General features: G+C 55.3%; 1 protein-coding gene across 6 annotated transcripts in view; it reads right to left on the reverse strand.

Annotated features, from left to right (window-relative positions):
• Positions 1-4,639: 4,639 nt before the first annotated feature.
• The window catches only part of LOC141407557 (SH3 domain and tetratricopeptide repeat-containing protein 1-like), a 51,720-nt gene continuing 37,320 nt past the window's right edge, over positions 4,640-19,039 (reverse strand). For 2 of the 6 annotated variants that reach the window (XM_074000285.1, XM_074000286.1), the window contains exons 2-7: positions 14,326-15,550; positions 13,000-13,149; positions 9,779-9,901; positions 8,916-9,072; positions 7,759-7,954; positions 4,640-5,026 (exon numbers count right to left, since the gene is read on the reverse strand). In XM_074000285.1, the coding sequence (XP_073856386.1) occupies positions 9,859-9,901; positions 13,000-13,149; positions 14,326-14,459 (327 nt within the window). In that variant the 5' untranslated portion in view covers positions 14,460-15,550 and the 3' untranslated portion in view covers positions 4,640-5,026; positions 7,759-7,954; positions 8,916-9,072; positions 9,779-9,858. The remainder of the gene's footprint in view (positions 5,027-7,758; positions 7,955-8,915; positions 9,073-9,778; positions 9,902-12,999; positions 13,150-14,325; positions 15,551-19,039) is intronic. The other 4 variants (XM_074000289.1, XM_074000290.1, XM_074000287.1 and 1 more) reach the window with 3 other exon arrangements.

The raw sequence follows: 19,039 nt of genomic DNA on the forward strand, positions 1-19,039 counted from the left end.
GTGGCAATATCGCAGGGGATGTACACACCCACTGTGCTATTGTTCCGACTAACACGATATGACTCCCAATATCATGGGGGGGGGTACATCCTCCTGTGATATTGTTTCTTATATTCAGGGGGAGAGGATGATATGACTCCCAATATCGCAAGGGTTGTACACACCTCCTGCGATATTGTTCCTAATATCCCGAAGGGGAGAGCATAATATTACTCTCAATATCTCAGGGGGTGTACACCCCCTTTGTAATATTTTTCTTAATATCCATGATGGGAGAGAATGATAAGACTCCCAATATGGCAAGAAGTGTACAGCCGGCTGTGATATAGTTCCTTACATCCAGGTAGGGAGAGGATGATGTTACTGCCCATATCGTACAAAGTGTAAAACCCCTTCGATATTTTGCCTACAATCCTGAGGGGAGAGGATGATATTACTCCCAATATGGAAGAAGGCATACACCCCCCTGGGACACTACGCCCAATATTCACGTTGGGAGACGATGACAATACGCCCAATATCACAGGGGATGTACACCCACCGTAGCATATTGTTCCTTATATCGAGAGTGGGAAAAGAAGCTATTACTCCCAATAACGCAGGGGCTGTGGCTGTACACCCCTCCTGTGATATTGTTCTTTATATCCTGGGGAAGAGAGGATGATATTACACCCAATACTGCAGGGGGTGGACACCCACTCAGTGATGTTGTTCTGAATGTACTCCACCTCCCACCACCAGGGATATCGTTCCTAATATCCAGGGGAAGAGAGGGTAACATTATGCCCAATATTGCTGGGGAGTATACACACCCTCTGTGATGTTGTTCCTAGTATCGAAAGGTAGAGACGATGATATTACTGGCCATATCGCAGGGGGTGTACACCCTTCTGTGATATCGTTTTTGACGTTCAGTTGGGGGAGACAATAACATTAATCCCAATATCGAAGAAGGTGTACATACCCCTGTGATGTGGTTCCTAATGTACAGGAGAAAGAGAAGAATATTGCTCTCAATATCGCAGGGGATGTAACCACCCTGTCCCCTGTATATTATCCCTAATATTCAGTGGGTTGGAGGCTGACAGTACTCCCAATATCCCAGAAGGTGCACACACACCTCTGATATAGTTCCTAATATCCAGCGGGAAAGAGGCTGAGTTTACTTTCGATATCACAGTGGGTGTACACCGCCCCCAACCCCGGGGTATTGTTCCTAATATCCAGGCGAGAGGAAGATGATATGGCTGACAATATCGAAGGGGGTGGACACCTCTTCTGTGATATGGTTGCTGATATCCAGGGGGTGAGTGGATGATGTGTACACCCCACCTGTGACATGAATCATATAACCTAGAACAAGAGAGAATGACATTGCTTCCAAAAACACACGCGGTGTACACCCACCCTGTGATATTGTTCCTGTCATCTAAAGGAAGAGATGATGATACTACTCCCACTACTGGAGAAGGTACACACCCCCCTGTGATATTGTTCCTCATAACTTGTAGGGGAGAGCATGATATTACTTCCAATATGACAGTGGCTTGACACTCAGTCTGTGATATTGGTTCTGCACACCAACTCGGTGCCCCTCGTTTCCCATGTGTTCTCTCCTCACTGTTGGAACCTCGGGGGAGGCTTTGTCTTTGGTTACAGATGAAGAGACGACGGGTCTGAGAGGTTAAGAAAGTTTGTTACTGGAAAGGAGTCCCAATCCAGACCGCAAGAGAGGTTTCTTGGATCTCACGGAAGAAAGAATTCAGGGTGAGTCCTTAAAGTGAAAGCAACTTTATTAGGAAAGAAAAGGAATAAAAGAACGGCTTCTATGGCCGGGAGCAGCGGCTCACTCCTGTAATCCTAGAACTTTGGCATGCCGAGGCAGGTGGATCACCTGAGGTGAGAAGTTCGAGACCAGCCTGGTCCAACACGGCAAAACCCTGTCTCCACTAAAATACAAAACATTAACGGTGTGGTGGCAGGTGCCTGTAATCCCAGCTACTAGGAAGGCTAAGGCAGGAGAATCGCTTGAACCCACGAGGCGGAGGTTGTAGTGAGCCAAGATCATGCCACTGCATTCTAGTTTGGCCAACAGAGCAAGACCGCATCTCACAAAAAAAAAAAAAAAAGAATGGCTGCTCCATAGGCAGAGTGGCCCCAAAGGCTGCTGGTTGCCCATTTTCATGGTTATTTCTTGATCATACGCTAAACAAGGGTTGGACTATTCATGAGTGTTCCAGGAAAGGGGTGGGCAATTCCCAGAACTGAGAGTTTCTGCCCTCCCTTCCGAGACCATGTAGGGTAACCTCCAGATGTTGCCATGGCATCTGTAAACTGTCGTGGCGCTGGTGGGAGTGCCTTGTAGTAGTTAACGCATTATAATTAGCACATGATGAGCTGTGAGGGCAATCAGAGGTCACTCTCGTGGCCATCTTGGGTTTGCGGCTTTGGCCAACTTCTTTACTGCAACCTGCTTTATCAGCAAGGTCTTTATGACCTGTATCTTGTGGGGACCTCCTATCTCATCCTGTGACGAAGAATGCCTAGCCTCCTGGGAATGTGGCCCAGCAGGTCTCAGCCTCCCTTTACCCAGGCCCCATTCAAGATGGAGTCGCTCTGGTTCTCGTGCCTCTGACAAGTTGGCCTGGGTTGATTGTTTCCTAGTGTGTGGTTGTTGGAGCTGTTTTTAGGAGTAAGAGGTATTGTCAGTAGGAAACAGGCCTCTGTTAGTCCTGGGGCTGGCACTCTGCCCCAGTATGTCGGCCTCATTTTAGTGGTGACAAAACTGGGGCTCAGAGACATCAACTCCCTCATCTCGAACCCCCAGACTGTCAGTGGTGGGCTGGGGTTGGAATGTGGGGCTTGAAGACCCATCATCTCCTCTGGTCCCCCAGTCTCTGCTGCCCAAGAGGAACAGGATCCCAGGATCCAGACCCCTCATGGCACCAGCCAGGGTGGGTGGAGATGGGAAGGCACAGTTCCAAAGCCCCCCGGACTCTGAGGCAGGTCGGGGGCCGAGAGCAAGCCGGACCTGCGGACCCCACCCTGAGAAGAATGGCTGCAGACCCGGCCCAGCGGGCAGGAGGTCTGTGTCCTCAGTCAACGTGACAGCGCTTCCCACTCCTCCAGCCAGGCCGTGCCGTCTTCACGTTTCCAATCATGCGGCCTCCTCTCCAATTCCCAAGCCCGACCCACAGAGACAGCGATCTGGGGTCCACGTGAGGTTTGTCAGCAGCTCTGACCCGCTGCTTCCCGCCAGTCCCGCGGCCAGTTCTGGAAAGCTCTCTGCTGCCCCCTGGTGGGGAGGCTCGGGGGAGGGCTCTGGCTGCAAGCATGGGGTCCCAGAACCTCCTGGCTCTGTCACCTCTGCTGGGTGGCAAACCAACCCAGGACTGAACCAGTGACACCTGTGGCGCTCCCAGAACCTCCAGGCTCTGTCACCTCTGCTGGGTGGAAAAGCAACCCAGGACTGAAGCAGCAGATGGCTGCCTGATTCCTTATGATCAGAGCTCCGCCCACTGGCAAGTCTCTCTCCGGGCCTCAGTTTCCCCTTCCATTAAACGAGGGGCTTGGGGGATACCAAGGAGGGGTAACAGCTTAGTGAGGATGGCAGATTTCTTCTGGGGAGATGAAAACATTTTGAAACTAGATGGCGTGAGTGGTTGCACAGGACTGTGAATCCACAAATGCCACCACATTATTCACGTTGAAATAGTTCATTGCATGCGATGTGAATGTCACCTCATTTAAAGTGTTTAAAAGGGGGGCCTGGGAGAGTGCAGTGTATGTGAGAATCACGTGGGACACCCACAGTCTCTGAACCTCGGTTTCCTTGCCGTAAACTGGCAAAGAGACCGTGTGAGCTGTGTTCCCTAAGGTCAAGAGATTCCAACAAGGAAAACCTGGGATTCCAGGGACTGGGATGAGGGCCGGGGACCGGAAGGGGAGGGGTATGTGGGGATGGCTTGGGGGCAGCCCAGATAAGGCTTTCAATACTGGGCAGCAGCATCTACACAGGCAGAGATCCCTGCATCTCACTTCCCGCAGGGCTGACCAGTGGCCAGAGGCGGGACTGGCCAGGCTCAGCCCAACCAAGTCTGGGAGCAGAGGACACTGAGTGAGGGATCCCCGGGGCCACCGTCACTGGCCTGTGGCTCTCCTGACACCACAAGAGAGGTCCAGGAGCTGACCTTGGGTCCTAATGGGGGACACCTTCCTGGCTGCAGGCTGGCAGGGTGGTGTGGTGGTCAGTGTACTGGGCTCTGCGTCTCTGCCCCTACCTGCTGTGTGACGGTGGGCCAGACACCTAACCTCTCTGTGCCTCTATTTCTTCAATGGCAAACAGGGACACTAGCAGCCCCCACATCCGGGCACAGTGGCCTGAAGGTTAAAGTCAAGGGCGGCACGAGACCTACAGTAAAAGCTCTGAGCAGGGAGGGCAGGGAGCTGCCCAGAGAGTTCCACCACCATCTCCCCTCTGGCCACCGAGGAAACCGAGGCTCATGGTGACTTGGCCCAGGTCTGTTGGACTCATGGTCCTTCTCATCCCCAAGATCAGAGGGCTGCCACCAGGGAAGGAGCTGGCCCCTAGACACAGCCCAGGAAGCACACAGGGAAGGATGCCCTGGGGACTTCGGTATGTTATTGCAAAGAAAAATTTATTGCTATTTGAACCCTGCTTTCATGCCCCATTTCCCAGAAAATGAGCCACGGGAGACACCAGGAGAGGGAGGAGACCGTCCTCCTTGCACAAAACCCACACCCTCGGATGCCGTCCTCAGTGAGGGTGGCTGGGGGCCAACCAGGGGGCCCACCCGCAGAGTGGCAGAGGAGGCAGGTTGACCCTGCGGACGTTGAGCTCTGTGGCAAAGGTCCTGGCCTTCTGGTAGAAGAGGAGCGACTTCTCACGGTCCAGGAGGAAGTTGTGGGAGACGGTGGCCGGCCGCGTGTAGATCTTCAGCTGTGCCTTCTTGTTGCCCAGGTCCACGGCGGCTGCCAGTGCCAGCTGGTAGTACTCAAACGGGTCCTGAAGGGGACAGGTCATGCTCAGCAAAAGGGGGACTCGGAGCCCGTCTTCCCAGAGGCCGTTCCTGTCTCCAGGTCATTCCACGTGTCCAGCCAATGCTGGCTCACCCCATGAGCCCCGAAACCTGTTACACTGCTGTGGTCTCAGCTGCAGGAAGTGGGGACGACCCTTACACCCCTGGAAGCCTTCCTGACTGCCCCTACGCCCCACTCACCCCAAGCCTCCTGCCCCAGTGCCACCCTCTCCGCAGGCAGTGGCTGCTTTCCCCATGGGCTGAGGTCAGGGCAGATCCTGCCTGCTCTGAGAGTTCCGTGCAGGACCCGTGGCTCCGAGCCTCAGCAGGGGCACAGCGTTGAGTGACCCAGGCTCCCCTCTGGCCCCTGTCCATGCTGACCATTTCCAGGCCCTCCACGGGACAGGCCAGGTACAAAACGATCTCACAGGTGTCCTCTCTGGCAATGTTCCCTGAAATATTGACGGAGTGTGACGCCCCAGACATCCAGTCCCATTTTCAATGCATCTTTGGCCCAAACTCACCATCCCTGGGTTGGGATGCCGCCTCCCAGACCTCCTCCTTCACCCTCCCATCCCCCACCCGGCTTCTCCCCAGGCGCCTCCTCCACATGGGGGTCACCCAAGGAACCTCTCTGAGACCCATGCCTGGCCTGTCCCTCTTTACCATCTCAAGATGGCTCCCAGGGTCAAGGACAAAGTCCAAGATGCAGCAACTCCATTCCCCCACTGCCCCGCCCCACACACGGAGCAGGGGCGTGAGAAGGCCCCGAGTCACCGCCACTGCTCATCCAACGCCCCCGGCCCAGCCGAACACTGGACTCTGTGCCGGGTGCGTGGCTGAGCCTAACGTCCTTGCTCCCAGTCTGAGGGACCTGGGAGTAAACACTGACCACACAGGGTGGCCCAGGCTGTGGCAGAGGGAAGCCCAGGAGCCTGTGGGGGGCCCAGGAGGCCCCAGACTCAGCCGGGGGTGGAAGGCAAAGGCTTCCTGAAGGGGTGGGGGCAACCCAACTAAACAGGAAGGAGCCAGCCAATGCATATGTCTCTGCATGTGACTGTGCATGTGCTTGTGCATTTGTGTGCCTGTGTGCATGCCTGTGTGTGCGTGTGCCTGTGCCCGTGTGCATTTGCGTGTGCATTTCCATGTGCCTGTAGTGTGTGCAACAGCTAGTGAGTGGCAGGCTGAGCCAGGACACACCTAATCTTCCCTATTCCAGGGCTCACTCTCACGTGTACACTAAAGGCGACCCCATTTTAGAGGCAATCGGCAAAGATGCCCATTTACCCCTGCCTCTCTGCCAGCCTTCCAGGCCCCATGCAGCCCGGCGTTTTCTCCTACTCCTCTGGGCCCTGGGTCCAGAGCCTCCTATACAAGGAGGAGGGTGTAGCCTTGGAAAGACAGCCGCCCTTAGGGAATTCCAAGGGGGCCTCCCTGTGGGAAGCTGGCCTGCACTGACAGCATAGTCACGACGAGGCCCAGAGGGCTGTGCATGGGAAGGAGGTGAAGGAGGCCTCTGCCCCTCAACCCCAACCGTGGACTTTGGCCTCTCAGGTACTACTTGGCCCTTTCCTTCCTCCTGGGCAGGCGGAGTGGGCGGCAGCCTTGACCAAGAGAGATAAAGGCCTCTTCTGGGAGGCCCGTCCCCCTGGGTCCCAGGCGAGCCCCTGAGCGGTGAGCAGCGTCCCTCTGGGTCTGACACTTGGCACCTCCCTGTCTGGCTGGGACTTGGGAGGCCACAGGGACCACTTCTGACCACCAGGTGTGGCCAGCACTGGGCGGGGGCCTCCCGGGCAGCCCCAGGCCTGCGGGTGGGGGATACGGGGCGAGGTCGTAGGGCTGCCCCAGATCCTCATGTTGTTCTAAGGACCCCAAGATCTCGGCCCCTGGACTGGAGTGCCCTGGCCCCTCAGCCCATAAGGAGCACTGATGCGGTGCCGGTGCGATGCTGAGGAGGGGCGGTGCCTGCTGGGCAGAGGGGTGGAGACACGCCAGGTCTGAACCTGACAGTCCCAGCTCTCCACCCCTGCAGGGCTGGGGGCAGAGGGAGCACAGCACCTCCGCTCCAGACAGACCCGACCCAGCAAGGCCTCAGCCTGGCTGGCTGGGGCCCCGCCCCACTGCACCTGCCCTGAGCTGGGGTTTCCCTGTCTGTGAACCCGATGGTAAGACACTGGTCCCACCCCACCCTTCCTGGGTGATGTGAAGATTCAAGGTGTCTCGGGACTCCAGGAAGGAGTTGCTCAGTACAGGCTGGCACCCTGGGCAGGCTTCCTAGAGGAGGCGCCAGGATTTGGGTTGGATCTTGCAACGTGGATTCAATGTCAAGATGATGTGGTCCTCCGAAATGTCCTTCTCCTGACCCTGTTTTCTTTGTTAAATGCAACTTGACACTTGACTGTCAAGACTCAGTTTTGGTGTCACCTCCTCCAGGAGGGTCCCCCTGACTACAATCCGCCTTCTTTACCCAGGGGCCACCATTGCCCACTCATGTGTCAGCCTCCCTGGCTGAGACTGAGTTCTTGAGGGTGGGGACTGGCCAGCTTGGGAGCTGGGTTGTATCTGCTAACATTGCCGGTTCCTCCAGCCGCATGCAGAGCTCCAGGGAGGCCACTGGGCCATTCCTAAGGTAGGCTGGAACCCAGGAATCTGGGGTCTGGGTGGAGATCCCACTCCAAGGGGGCCGGGAACACCCCGAGCCCTGCCCCTCCCCACCCACCTTCAGGTCATAGAAGATGATGTCACCGAGCACCAGGTACACCTTCACGTAGTAGAGGGTCTCCTCGTCGAACTCCAGTGGCGAGTTGCAGAGCTACAGGGCCTTGAGGTAGAAGTGCTCCGCCAGCTTGCCCTGGCCCAGCTGATGGTGCAGGGCGGCCAGCGGTGGTAGGCCACGTGCTCGTTCAGCCGGTCCCCTGGGGTGCAGGCCAAAGGGGCAGGTGTGAGGAAGTGGCTCCCTGGGGCAGGGAGGGCACAGGCCCCTCAGGAGCAGGTATGCAGACCCCGGGCAGCACCTGGCTTGCCTCCAGGCACCTGCGGTCACCTGGGCAGCTCTGGCCAGTCCCTTCCAGGTTCCCAGACTCACTTTCCCATCTGCAAAGCAGAACTAATAAGGCCTGCCCCTGTCTACTGTGAGGCTTTGGCAAAGTCGGACTTGGATGGCCCAGCTCTGTGCCTACACATAGCCACCTGCCTTTGCTCACTGGTTTTAACCAGGGGAGCCCAAAAGCCATGCAGTCCAGGTGCTCCCGGGCACCCCGGCTCCAGGCAACCCACAGACGTGACATCCGACTCCTCCTACGTGTGTCACAATCAGAGCCCCCTACTTTGGGGAGTCAGCTGCACACCTACTGTGTACTGGGCCACGGGGCACAAGGTGCTGGGGCATGCGGCCTGCCTAGGGTTCCCTGTCTCTGGAGGGGGACAGACGACCCTGGCACAGCACCAGGGGATGCCCGGCCTTAAGGTGCCGACTGCTGGAAGGAGAACTGGGATTTTATCAGCCAGAGAGCCGTGTGGTTGATGAGGTTGGGTAGGGCACAAGAGAAAGGGAATGTGCCACTCAGCCTGGCACATACAGGGACCAACGAGATGCCTGGCATGTCTGGAAGGCAGAGGGCACACTGGGCGGCCCTTGTGGTCAGCAGCGGGAACAGGCAGAGGAAACAGAGCTCAGTCAGGCAGGGAGCTCTGCACTGCGTGAGACACCTCGGGCCGTGCCCCACAGCTAGACGGGGAAGCCAGTTGGGCAGATCTGCCTGCCTGGACAGGAGACCAGGAAAATCCAGCAGCTGTTTCAGCTCCTGCCCTGCAGACCTGGAGGCTGGGCTCTGGCAAAGTGTGGGTCCTGGCAGGGTGGGGGCTCAGGGGACTTACCCAGAGTGATGCTGGGTGCTAGGGCCATGTAGGCAAACTCCAAGCCGTCCTGGGGCTTCTCCAGTGTGGCCAGGAGTGCCACCAGCTTGTTGCACAGCTGTAGCTGCAGCTCCGCCTTGCAGTTGCCCGTAGTCACTGCCAGGGCCAGGACCCGGTCCTACCACACAGGCAGGTGGCTCAGGTTTCCCACAGCACCCACCTTGCCCAGTGCCCTCCTCAGAGCTCAAACATGTGCTTGGAGCTTCCCACGCCCCAGCTACCCCTGCACCTCCACACAGCTCTGTGCTCTGGGATAACACACAGTTCAGACACCCAAGTTGGGGGCTGAAGAGTCACCTGAGGCCCATCCAGCTACACCCAGAAGCCTCAGACCAGCCTTTCCCACCTGGGCACCAGGGGGTCTGGCTGGGGGGAGCCAGCACTCCTCTCTGCTCTAAAAACACCGCATTTATCTGTGCCCAGGGCTGAGCCACACCGTGAGCTCAGAGGAAGGGAGAAGCTGTCCCACTTCGGGGTGCAAGCAGACCTGGGCCTCCCACTGACATGCTGTGTGTCCTTTGACATGTCCCTGTGCCTCTCTGAGCCTCAGCTTCCTCATCTGGAAGATGGGGACAGAACTTCCAGCTCATGGTTGCTTGAGATCATCAGGTACAAGGGTAGAGCCATTGTCACATCCAGGCCCCAAAAGTTTGTCCCGGGCAGGGGCATGGTCAATATCATTCCCGGTGAGACCACTTGGAAACTGAGCAGGTGCATGGGTGGCCCTGCCTCCAGGTGGGAGGCCTCTGCCCTGCCACACCTGTGCCTCAGCCCTCCAGGTGCTCCCCTGAGGCCCACCCACATCAGCCCACAGACCAGCTCACCCGGTAGAAGGACACGGCTTTCTCCCGCTCCCAGGCCCCATTGAAGAAGATGTCTCCAGCTGCCTCAAACAGCTCCAGCCTCAGGCTGGGGTCTCCTGTGTACAGGACCACATTCTGTGCCACCTGAAAGGAGACAGAAGTTCCCTCAAGACCCACACCTGGCGAGGTGGCCACGCCCACCTTTGCCAGCCTCCTTCCTCTCACACACTACAGGTACACCTGAGCATTTTTCAGGCTCTGTGCATTTGCGATGCCCCCACCACTGGCGTGAGGACAATGAACTGATGCACCTGAGTGCCAGGAGGTGACTGAGCAGCTGCAGCCCAGGAGCCCGACACCCGTGAATCCTACCACCAGGGCTAGGCCTAGCCCACTCCGCCTGTACTCAAACCAGTCTCCGTGGCCCCCAGATAGCTGGGAGCCCATCCCCTGGCTCCTTTCTGGGTTGCCACATCCCTGCCACATCAACAGTGTTTGTGGGTGGGCCGGGTCCCCTCTTGGCCATGAGCTCTTGATGCCTCTCCTCAGCTCAAGGAGGTATACAGCAGGTGCTCAATCACGAAAGCTTCACCAGGCTGGTGAGCTGCACAATTTGTTCCAGATCACACTGTGTTTGTGAAAGCCGCTGAAAGCAGCCACTATGATAGATTCATTTTGTCAGGAGATGTGCCACGTGTCGCTTGGAGCAAGTTCTTCTGTGTGTTAACTGAGTGGTCACATTATTTGAGCATGTGCTGTACACCAGCAGGTGCTGGGCACTGTGAGGGGCCGCGCCTCTGCCCTCAGGGAGAAGATGCTGGCCACTGGGGGAGGATGTGCAGGAACCAGTTGGAGGGAGGGAAAAGGCACACAACAGGTGCTCAGCAGTGGCTTAGGAATGAGTGGATGGATGGATGAATGGATGAGGAGATGTAGACACATGGATGGATGGATGGGTGTGTGGATAGATTAATGCTGGGATGGATGGATGGATGGATGGATGGATGGATGGATGGATGGATGGATGAATGGATGGACGGACGGATGGGTGGATGGACGGACGGATGGGTGGATGGATGGATGGATGGATGGGTGGGTGGGTGGAATGATGTATGTATGTCTGCATGTATGTATGGGTGGGTAGATAATGTATGGATGGGTGGAGGGTAGATGATGTATGTGCATATTGATGGCTAGATGGTGGATAGACGAATGTATGGATAAACCAATGGACAGATAGATGAATGGAGGGATGGATTAATAGGTAGAGTAGTGGGTGGATGGATGAATGATGGATGGATGGACGAACAGTGAATGGATGGATGGGAGAAAGGATGGATGATGGAAGGATGGATGGATGATGGATGGATGGATGAATGAATGGGTGGATGGATGATGGATGGATGGAAGGATGAACAGGTGGATGGATGGATGATGGAAGCATGGATGGATAATGGAAGCATGGTTGGATGATGGATGGATGGATGAATGGATAAATGGATATGTGGATGGATGATGGATGGATGGAAGGATAAACAGGTGAATGGATGGATGATGGAAGGATGAATGGACGGATGGATGGATGAACAGGTGAATGGATGGATAGACGGGTGAATGGATGGATAAAAGGATGGAAGAATGATGGATGGATGAATGGACAGATGGATGAATGGACAGATAGACGGATGATGGATGGATGGATGATGGATGGATGGATGGATGGATGGATGGATGGATGGATGATGGATGGATGGAAGGATGAACAGATGAATGGATGGATGATGGAAGGATGGATGGATGAATGGATAAATGGATAGATGGATGAATGATGGATGGATGGAAGGATGAACAGGAGGTGAGTGTGATGGATGGATGAATGATGGATGGATGAACGGTGGATGGATGGAAGGATGAACAGTTGGACGGATGGAAGGATGAACAGGTGGATGGATGAAAGGATTAACAGGTCGATGGATGGAAGGATGGAAGGATGAACAGGTGAATGGATGGTTGATGGAAGGATGAATGGACGGATGGATGGATCAACAGGTGAATGGATGGATAGACGGGTGAATGGATGGATGATGAATGGATGGATGATATAAGAATGGATGATAAAAGGATGGATGATATAAGAATGGATGGATGAATGGACAGATGGATGGATGATGGCTGGATGGATGATGGATGGATGAATGGATAAATGGATGGATGGATGGATGATGGATGGATGGAAGAATGAACAGGTGAATGGATGGATGATGGAAGGATGGATGATGGAAAGATGGATGGATGATGGAAGGATGGATGGATGAATGGACGAACAGGTGGATGGATGGTGGCTGAATGAATGGATGATAAAAGAATGGATGAATGATGGATGGATGAATGGATGGATGGATGGATGGATGGATGGATGATGGATGGATGAATGGAAGAAAGAACAGGTGAATGGAAGGATGAACAGGTGAATGGATGGATGAACAGGTGAATGGATGGATGCTAGAAGGAAGGACGGATGGATGGATGGAAGGATGAGCAGGCGAGTGGATGAATGACGGAAGGATGGATGGATGATAGATGGATGGATGGATGATGGATGAATGGATGGATGGAAGAATGAACAGGTGAATGGATGATGGAAGGATGGAAGAATGGATGGAGGGATGGATGGATAGGTGAATGGACGGATCATGGATATATGGAAGATGGTTGGATGGATACTGGAAAGATGGATGGAAGGATGGATAGAAGGATGGTCGAACAGGTGAATGGATGGACGAAGAGGTGAACAGAAGAATGATGGATGGATGGATGGATAGAAGGATGAACAGTTGGATGGATGATGGAAAGATAGATGGAAGGATGGATGGATGGACGAACAGGTGAATGGATGGACGAATAGGTGAATGGGTGGATGGACAAGTGAATGGATGGATGATAAAAGGATGGATGGATGATAGATGGATGGAGGGATGGATGATGGATGGATGGATGGATGGATGCTTGGAAAGATGAACAGGTGAATGGATGGATGATGGAAGGATGGAAGGATGGATGGATGGATGGATGGAAGGACCCACAGGTGTATGGGAAGACGACGGAAGAATGGATGGATGGATGGATGGATGATGGATGTATAGATGGAAGGATGAGCAGGTAAATAGATGATGGAAGGATGAATGGATGGGTGGATGGAGAGTCAACAACACAGGGGTCCTCCTGCATCCCTTGCCACTCACCTGGATGTACAGGTCCACCAGCTCGCTCTGCCGCAGGATGTAATAGATCTTCCCTGCTTGCAGCCAGGCATGCGCCTCCTTCTCTTCCTTCTGAAGGTCAATGAAAATCCCCAGACTTCCTTGGTGTAGTCCAGAGTGGATTTGTAGGCCCTGGAATCAGACACAGGTGTCAGAACAAGGGTTCTCATCCTCCTGGAACCAGTCTGCCTCCTCCCTTGGGTCTGGTGACAGATGAATCTAGAATGTGCGGACTGGGAACGGCCCTCTTGTGTGTGCAATGTTCTGCTCTTCCCAGGCTGCTGGGAGGGCCAGGGTGAACACACATGGCATGGAAAAGATGAAGGACATCCTTCAGAGGGAATCGAGCATCATGCTGCCCTGTGGCAGGAGGAGTGTGCTAGTCCATCTCCCCTGCCTCCCAGACATGACCTGTGTCTTCTCCAGACGCACCAGGAGCCGTTAGTGTTCAGAGGCTATCTGGGCCGATGGTTCTCAAGGTGTGCAGGCATCACAGTCACCCGGAGGCCAGTCCTTATAGCTTGCTGGCCCTGCCCACAGAGCTTCCGGCTCCACAGGCCTGGGGCAGGCCCTAGAACTCCCACTTGCCACAAGCTCCTAGGTGACATGGATGCTGTTCTACTGGTCCAGGGACTACACTTTGAGAAGCATGGCTCTAGCACACTGGCCCATTTTCCTTCTGTGAACCTGAGACCAAGACTGGAGGCAGTCTCCCGGGTCCCCATGGAATCTGGCTCCTTCCCTGCCCTCTCAGTAAGTCCGACACTCGAGGGGGTGTGACTGCAGCAATGTCACTGGGCCCTGTGGGTGGGGTGGCCAGGGCCATGGTTACCCCACCAGGTCAGGATGCTTGGGGGAAGCCGAGTAGGCCACAAATGGGACGTGAGACCTTGAAACCCTGTCCCAGGGAAGCAGGTGACACAACTGGCTCTGTCTTCTGTGAGAGAGAAGCCACAGGTGGCTGCTGTGGTCACATTTAAGGGGACAGATGAAGGCCAGGAGTGAAGATTCGGGGCAGGCAGAGGTCAGAGGACAAAAGCCATCATAGTAGGAAGAACAGCCCAGAGTGCACGTACTGCCTCTGCTGGGGTTGAGATGACCTTTGACCCAACAAGGGAGGCTCAAGCTGGGACTCACGGGCCAGCAGCAGCCCTGGGATGACCCCAGGCCCACCAGCTCAAAACATCTGATGCCAAGGAACCAAATGATCAAAAGGAGAGGGGTTGCTGGTGTCCTGGGCCAGCTTCCCTTTGCCCCCCTCCCTGCCCTGCCCACCCCCACCTCCACCACTGCAAAGCCAGCCCTTACCGCTTGGTGCCCAGGGACAGGTAGAGTTGACTGATGGTCTCCAGGAGCTGCCCCTCCAGCACCTTGCCGGCCACCTTGCGGGCCAGGGAGAGCTGGAGCTCATGGTAGATGACACGCTGGGCCTCGGTGGGCATGACGGTGCTGTAGAAGTAGCACAGCCAGTGGACGGCCCGCAACTGGCCTGGGCAGAAGACAAAATGGAAGACGTTAGTCTCCCAGCATCGAAGCGAGGCTGGCTGGGCTCGGAGGCCCCTGCGCCGTGCTTGCCTCTTTCACACCTCTGTGAGTCTGGGCCCCATAGGCGGGGAGACTGAGCGCAGACAGGCCATGCACCCGTGCCAGGGCAGACGCCGAGCACACAGTCACATGGGCACACCTTGGTGCAGAGGCTCATGGTAGAGGCCAGCCTTCTTTACAACTCCCAGGGCCGAGGTCCTGGCCAGGCTCGGCCCCTGCACCAGGCCATCTATTTCTGCTTCACAAAGCCCCTCAGGCCAGGACCAGGGCCGCCTTCAGCCTGAGCTGATGAGGCCAGGGGCACAAGTAGACCCTGTCACCGATGGAACCCTGAGAGAGCAAAGCCAAGCGTCATGTCTGCCACACACGGCATCATGTTGGCGGAATGGGGTTCAAAGCCGGCCCCTGGCGTTCCCACACATGCTTCTCTCATGCAACCAGGCTCCCAAGCCACATGCTCACTGGCCTCTCCCAAAGTCAGGGCGCTGGGAACGGTGGAAAGCTTCTGATTTTCTAGTGCCAGAAACATTCCGGAGATTAACACAGGAAACCAGGTACGCTGAATGGACATCTGTTACACACGCCACCCAACAACAGCTGAATACACAGTCCTCTCAAGCACCCAGGGGACATTCCCCATGACAGACCATGTGCCAGGCCACAAAATGAGCCGCAGTGAATGGAGAAGGACTGAGACCGAAGCAGAGGTGTTCTTCAGCTGTACTGGCACGAAACTGGAAATCAACAGTGAAGGAAATGTGAGAAATTCAAACATATGTGGAAATTACACACTCCTAAACAACCAGTGAGTCAAAGAGACCATCAGGGAAACTGAAAACTAATTTGAGAAGAATGCAAACAAATGCACAGCCCGGGACAGCGCAGTGGTTCACGCCTGTCATCCCAGCACTGTGGGAGGCCGAGGTGGGAGGATCGCTTGAGTCCAGGAGTTTGAGATCAGCCTGGGAAACATGGTGAAATCCCGTCTCTATAAAAAAATAAAATATAAAAATTAGCCGGGTGCGGTGGTGCACGTCTGTAATCCTAGCTAGCTACTTGGGAGGCTGAAGCATGAGAATGGCTTGTACCTGGGTAGAAGTTGCAGTGAGCCAAGATTGCACCACTGCATCCCACCCTGGGCATTAGAGCAAAATTCTGCCTTTAAAAAAAAAAAATAGCACAGTGTATCAAAAATTCCAAGATGCAGCTAAGGCAGTGCTGAAAGGGAAATTTATAACTGTAAATGTCTACATTCAAAGAAAGAAGAAAAATCTCAAATCAAAAACCTAACCTTCCACCTTGAGAAACTAGAAAAAGAATGAACTAAACCCAAAGCAAATAAAAGGAAGAAAATAATAAACATGAGAGTGGAAATGGGAAGTAAAAATACAGAGAATGGAAAAACAAAAGAGATAATCAACAGAACCAAAAGTGAGTTTACTGAAAATAGTAACAAAATTAACAAATCTTTCACCAGACTGACCAAGAAAAGAAAGATGGGACACAAATGACTAAAATCAGAGACTGAGCTCCATGGCTGACGCCTGTCATCCCAGAGCTTTGTGAGGCCGAGGTGGAAGGATCGCTGAGGCCAGCATTCAAGACCAGCCTGGGGGAACATGATGAGACCCCATCTCTAATAAAAAGAAATAAATAAAAAATTAAAAACCCAAGTTTCTCAAATCAGAAATGAAAGAGGAAACATTATTGCTGACCTGACAGAAATAAAAGGATTCCATGAAAACACTACGAACAATTGTACACCAACAAATCAGACCATCTAGACACAACAGCCAAGCTCCTAGAAGGACACAAACTACCAAAAGTGACTCAAAAATGACCCCGAGTAAGCATGTGGGGTAGCAGCCCCACCCTCGGTCTCCTCGACCGTTCAGCGCGGGGTGGGGAGACAGGAAAGCATGATCCCCGTTCCCTGGCCTGCATTTCCAAGTCTGAATCCCCCAGCACCCCAGGGAGGGCCTCCTAGGAGGAGGTGCCACAGGCTATTATGCCACGAGCAACCGGAGGCTGCAGTGGGGGCTGGGGCGCTGGATTCCTGGAGGGTCTCCTTCCAGTCAGAGAATGCCCCTGGGGAAGAAGCCTGGGTCTGAACCGGGGCCCCTTCACACGGTCCTTTCCAAAATCTCATCCCTCCTAGGGCCAGGAGTGGGTGCCAGGCCTGTGCTGGGAAATGGGCAGATTTGGCCACAGCCCCTGGGACTCTGGTCCAGGCCACAGGAGGCATCTCTGAGTGGTCTCACTATGCCATGACAAACCGCTGCAAGGCAGGGGGGACCCACAACAGTATCCCTTGTCTCGGCCATTTCCCTGGACTCAACTTCCTCATCTATCCTCTGCGGCCTAGATTTCAGACAGCCCTGCCCACCTACTGTCTGTCTGTTCACTGCTCAGTCTGCAGTGACTGTTCGATAGCACTCCATGGCTCCCCAGTGCTCTTGGGGAAAAGGCCAAGCCACAGCCTGAGGCCCCAGGCCATGCTTAGCTCTCCAGAAGAGCTTCTCACCATCCAGCACCCAAACCACCCACTCCTAACTCTGCACCTCCCTGCATAAGCCCTGCTCACTCACCCCCGCTCACACCCCACTTATCCCCGCTCACACTTCCGCTCACTCACCCCAGTCACACCTCCGCTCACTCACCCCCACTCAGTCATCCCCGCTCACGCTCCCACTCACTCACCCCATCACACCTCCGCTCACTCACCCCCACTCACTCATCTCCATTCACACTCCCGCTTACTCACCCCCACTCACACCACCACACCCCACTCATCCCCGCTCACACTCCTGCTCACTCACCCCCATCACACCTCTGCTCACTCACCCCCACTCACTCATCCCTGCTCACTCACCCCCATCACACTTCCGCTCACTCACTACCACTCACTCATCCCCGCTCTCTCTCCCGTTCACTCATCCCCACTCACCCACCCCCACTCAATCACCCCCGCTCACACCCCCTTCATCCCCGCTCACTCATCCCCACTCGCTCACCCCCGCTCACACCCCACTCATACCCGCTCACACTCCCACTCACTCACCCCCATCACACCTCCGCTCCCTCACCCCCACTCACTCACCACCACTCACCCACACTCGCTCATCCCTGGTCCTTCACACAGGCTACACCACCAGCCCCTCCCCCACCACCTATTACTTGACTAAATCCTCTCAACCCTCTGGTCCCAGACTAAAGAGGCTTCCCTAACCCGGGGCCAAGTGCTGCCCCGCCATCACACCACTTACCCTTTTGTGGCTTCTCTGGCCTAAAGCTCACATTCCCACGCTCAGTCCCTGCCACCCGAGGACCCCACAAGCCCCATTTGTGGGTGGGGCCTGGCACACAGTGCACAACGAGCTGCTTTTGCATGAACTGCTCTGCGGCTTTGGGCAATCACCCGCCCCGTGTCCTCTGTGAAGTGGGATGACAGGTGCGCAGGCTGCCAACATACCAAGCAGATAACACGGGCACAAGAACCGGCGTTCACGGCCTGGCTCATGGAGGGGCCCCAAGTCCCAGCTCAGCAGAGCCTGCCTTGATCCCAGGGTTATGGCTAGGGATTCCCAGCACGCAGGACTTTCCGTGCTCAAGGCAGCATGGTCCCTGGGCAAACTGGGAAGAGCTGGCTGCCCCAGTAGGGCAGACAGCCTAGCCCTGTGTGGGAACCGCCTGTCTCCAGGGCGCTTGCCAACATCTGCTGCTGGCCATGACTCAGCACTTTCAATGGTGGAAAAACCACCACTTGTTTCTGAATCACAAACCCCAGGTGTGCCCTGACCTGAGTGGCCCCGGAAGGAGCACATGAGGAACCGGGGCACTCACTCTCCACATGGCCCATCCCCACAGTGACCAGAAGGGCCCACTCATAGTAGCCCTTGCCCTGCTGGGCCGGACCCTGGTGGGTGCAGAGGTGGCCCAGCTGCAGGAGCACGTGGTGAAGTCCCGGCCACACTCCCTGCAGGACAGCCTCGATAACAGCCGTACGGCCTCCAGGAGGTAGTGCTGGGCCATGCTGCTGGCACCCGCGTGCAGGCACAGGGTCCCGAAGTTGGCCAGCACCACTGCCTGGTTCCTCCGCTGGCCCAGGTCCTGAGCTGCCCGCAGGGTGTGGTAGTAGCCCTAGGCTGCCTGTCTCGTCCGGCCCAGCAGGGCAAGGGCTACTATGCCTTCAGAGCCACGTCTCTCTCTTGTCATCTAACCCATTTAAACTCTCCTTTCAAACTCTATGCCAGACCTAACCACTTCTCACCTTTCTCATCATTTCCAACCAGGTCCAGCCCTCATCATAGCGCTCTGGGTTACTGCAAAAGCCTCCAAAATCGCCAGGCACAGTGGCTCATGCTTGTAATCCCAGTACTTTGGTAGGCCAAGGTGGGTGGATCATCAGAGGTCAGGAGTTCAAGACCAGCCTGGCCAACATGGTGAAACCCCTTTACTAAAAATACAAAAAATTAGC

Source organism: Macaca fascicularis, chromosome 8 (assembly GCF_037993035.2).
Source record: "Macaca fascicularis isolate 582-1 chromosome 8, T2T-MFA8v1.1".
NCBI classification, from domain to species: Eukaryota; Metazoa; Chordata; class Mammalia; order Primates; family Cercopithecidae; genus Macaca; species Macaca fascicularis.